Below are 3,549 nucleotides of genomic sequence, written 5' to 3'. Positions count from 1 at the left end.
TTCACAGGTTTGTATGGTCAAGCAGAACGAACTAGTCTATCTGGAGACCCCGGAGCCGTGGCCTACTGTGGTAGAGGGTCTGACTCACCACCCTAAGTGGTGTGGGTCGAGTCTCGGCCATACCGGAGTCTTGCTTGGATGGTGTCACGTACTTAGTGTATTGTCACGTCATCTTCTAATTTTGGCACGAGTTTTATTAGATAAATTCTTTTAGCAAGAGAGATTAAAACAACTACCTGTAATGCCTAGAGCTCTAGGTGTAGGTGTAGGTGATGTGTAGGGCAGGTGCTGCCACCCTGGCTAGCAGAATAAAAAACATCTAAACCACGCTGTCCCTGGGTACAGAGAGAAACCTCATGCATGGACATCAGGCCAGCAATCTCACCGGACCATCAGTAGATTACTTTAAAGGCTCGTATTGATGGTTCGTACATGTTCACCACCTTCCTCAGATTATCTCAGATGCACACTTAAACACATCATATCCTTTTTCTTGCCTATGTTTTATTTATCGGAAAAGAGCTTGGCCGGTCCTGAGACGCCGCTGGGGTGAATCAACCGAGACCTTCAGCAAAACACTCAGTGCGAGATTATTGTGTCGGCAGCGTTCTTCAAAGGCGATCGGTACGTTTTGTTTTCTTAGAAATACTTTGTTTTTGACGCCAGCTTTGTTTCATTCAGGTTTGGCATTTTCATTTATATTTCTGTCTCCACAGGACGAATGGGGCAAGCTGGGTGAAGGAGCAGAAACGGGTGGTCAGTTGCAAAAATGTTGCCCAAAAGCCATAAACCTGTTTGGGAAACATTGGTATATATCAGAAGGTGCCGATAATATTTTAAAGTAGTGAAATTATATATTAGTATTATTATTGATTTATTAGGTTTATTATTATCTTTAATTTTTAGTTTATTTCCTCCAGATAGGATAAGCTCTTTGTCCGTCCTGAGCTTGTGTACTTGTTGTGTGCACGGCAGTGCCGTGGGGAGGTGTGGCTTCAGCAGTCTACGCATTTACGATTCTCTGGCCGCCCAGTACCACAGTAACCACAAAACGAAGCAGTGAGGCCTCCTCGAGCGTACCTCACCGTAGGCGACCGGAGAACGACTCATACGTAGCGGTTTTCCACTCAGGCCGGTCACCCGCGGATCACACGAGATCGGCTACATATGTTCGTGATCAGAGCTTAGTGATCGAAACGGCTCTGTTGCTTATTTTTTATTACCTGTCACCTTCTTACTTTCCACAATTCCCGTCTTCAGCTTAACGCCTCCGCCTGTCACCCCTGTCACACACAATCGAGTACTGTGACTTCATTGTTGTTGTCTGTCATTAATGGGTTTGCGTATCTTCTACATCGTGTTTATCTAGATCTGTTAAAGAAGAAAGAATTATTATCTTTGCTATGAATTTGTAAATCATAATTGACTGGGGTTTTTGTTTTTGCAGTAATTGACACTTAAAAAAATAATTTTCTACTTAAAGGCACTTCTTATAAATATTTGCTCTCGTTCAGTTTGGCTGGAATTGCAACCTGGTGTCTCCTGAGATAAGTTGTGGGTTTATTTAGATAACGTCAGAATTGATCGATGATCATATAGCGGAAGGGCTGAGCTAGACGGATAACGTTTGGGCTGCTTAGAAGCCTGAATTCCGGCCCAAACTAACGAGGACGAAGCACAAGTGCTCACCACACATTTACTGACACAGCAGACCTTTTCATAACAAAAGTTTTGCCCTACATGGGAACAATAACTGCCTGGAAGAATTTACTGTGGCCCAACCCCCCAATTTTCACAGCGAATAACCCATTCCACAATATACTAAGTAGGAATACTACCACGTAACTAGATCAAATTAGGATAGTTATAATAAACCACGTTGGATGTTTGACAGCAGAGTGTTGATTAAGAGTGTGGAGTACGGGGCTGAGCCATGAAACCCAAAAAAAGTCTACAATCTATCTTAAGGTCAGGGCAATAAAACAGCTGCACTCCACAGATCCTAATGAGACGTATCAGAGGTGAAAAGACTGGTGGTGTGTGGACGAGCAGCGTGGGCGTCAGCTATACGCTAAGGACGAAACTAACACATGAGCAGGAGGGAAGCTGTCGAAGGTACAGCTGATCTCACTGTGTCTAAAAACCATCAGTCTACCCAAAACACTACACAATAACTGTTGGACCGTGAAGGTTATTCTCACCTTTATAAAATTCATCTCAGGAGTAGACCATGAGTCAAACGATACGTGTCGTCGAGTCACGCTCCTCCTGCACGTGAAAATACCTTTAACCACCTTACCTTTGGGCTCAGTATGGGTTTTGGAGACTGCCGACCCATCTCCACACAGTTGGGGCATCACTAGCAGAGACGTATTTATACATCCACAAAAATGTGGAGTTCCTGCTCAGCCAGAGTGGGACGTCATTCAAAGCAAGTTTTTCTCTACATGTTCTACCATTTTTACAGCATGTGAACCCTCAAAATTTTAGTTGTAATCTTTTTTTCATGCCCTACTCAAGTTCACTGTGTCTCGTTTTATACAGACATCGTCCAACCCTACCGCTGGGACAATCAGGAATAATCCTGATCACCACTGTCTGTATACTCATGGAGGGATAAGTTCAACATTTCTCGCGAGACGTCTTCAAAATGACACAACAGCAGCCACAAATTAGTACTGGTACTTGGACATTCGACTGGATAGTCTAAATCAAAACTCAAAAATGTTAACGGAGGTTTGCAAGTCGGAGCATCAGAGCTCCTTCTAATTCATGTATGGAACAAAAGTGCCTACATGGAGAGTGTAAGTTACAAGAAACCCACTCATTTAACCTATGCTGAAGGCTGAATGACAGAATGCAACGTGAACATGGCAGAAACATTAACGGGACTCACGAGTGACAAAATCACATCCATTTAATAATTCAAATGATTCCTCCTATATCATATAAAGCTGTTAAACAGCCAAGGGGGCTGAGTCAAGGGCAACTTTCACTTTATGGGGGATCTATGTAGGGATTTAACTTTGACACTTCGATACTAAGAAGGGTTTCCACAAGCCCCACCTCAGACATTTCTCCCTATAGGCCGCGATCTCGATACCTGATCACGCACGCTATCGTGGGAACGTTCTCGGCTTATAGTATCCCCTGTGATTTAGGTTCTTTCCCCCACTCACCATACCAAAACACACACCACGGTCAGTCCGCCACTTGCGCCCCATACCTTTAACCCCTCGTCTCTGGTGTGTGTATGGGTGTTGTACGTTACCCATCAGGCGGCCTCCCCAAAAACCACCCGGACCCTCCCCTGGTGACACACAGCATCAACCCCCGTCGTGCCCCATAATCCCCTGAAAGTGTCTCATGGGTTGTTCTCCAGGGAGTGTGTGTAGGCAGCAAGAACTGGGACGTGAGTACAGATGTTCCCTATACGGGGCCTTTAACAGACTATAACCCAGAGCGGATATCTACGTGATCAAGAGTTGCCCCTCGGGCCCCCACAGTATTCACAACCTCCGTATGCCTTTCAGACTACAAGCGCACCTT

General features: G+C 44.8%; 1 protein-coding gene across 1 annotated transcript in view; it reads right to left on the bottom strand.

The window, feature by feature from the left end:
- Positions 1-2,257: 2,257 nt before the first annotated feature.
- LOC113656656 (exocyst complex component 4-like) overlaps positions 2,258-3,549 on the bottom strand; it is a 56,327-nt gene continuing 55,035 nt past the window's right edge. Inside the window, exon 10 of the mRNA XM_047803728.1 lies at positions 2,258-2,268. Coding sequence (XP_047659684.1) covers positions 2,258-2,268 — 11 coding nt within the window. The remainder of the gene's footprint in view (positions 2,269-3,549) is intronic.

This window comes from Tachysurus fulvidraco, chromosome 19 (assembly GCF_022655615.1).
Source record: "Tachysurus fulvidraco isolate hzauxx_2018 chromosome 19, HZAU_PFXX_2.0, whole genome shotgun sequence".
NCBI classification, from domain to species: Eukaryota; Metazoa; Chordata; class Actinopteri; order Siluriformes; family Bagridae; genus Tachysurus; species Tachysurus fulvidraco.
The sequence above is the reverse complement of the archived record's forward strand: the minus strand, read 5'-3'. Positions and strand labels throughout refer to the sequence as shown.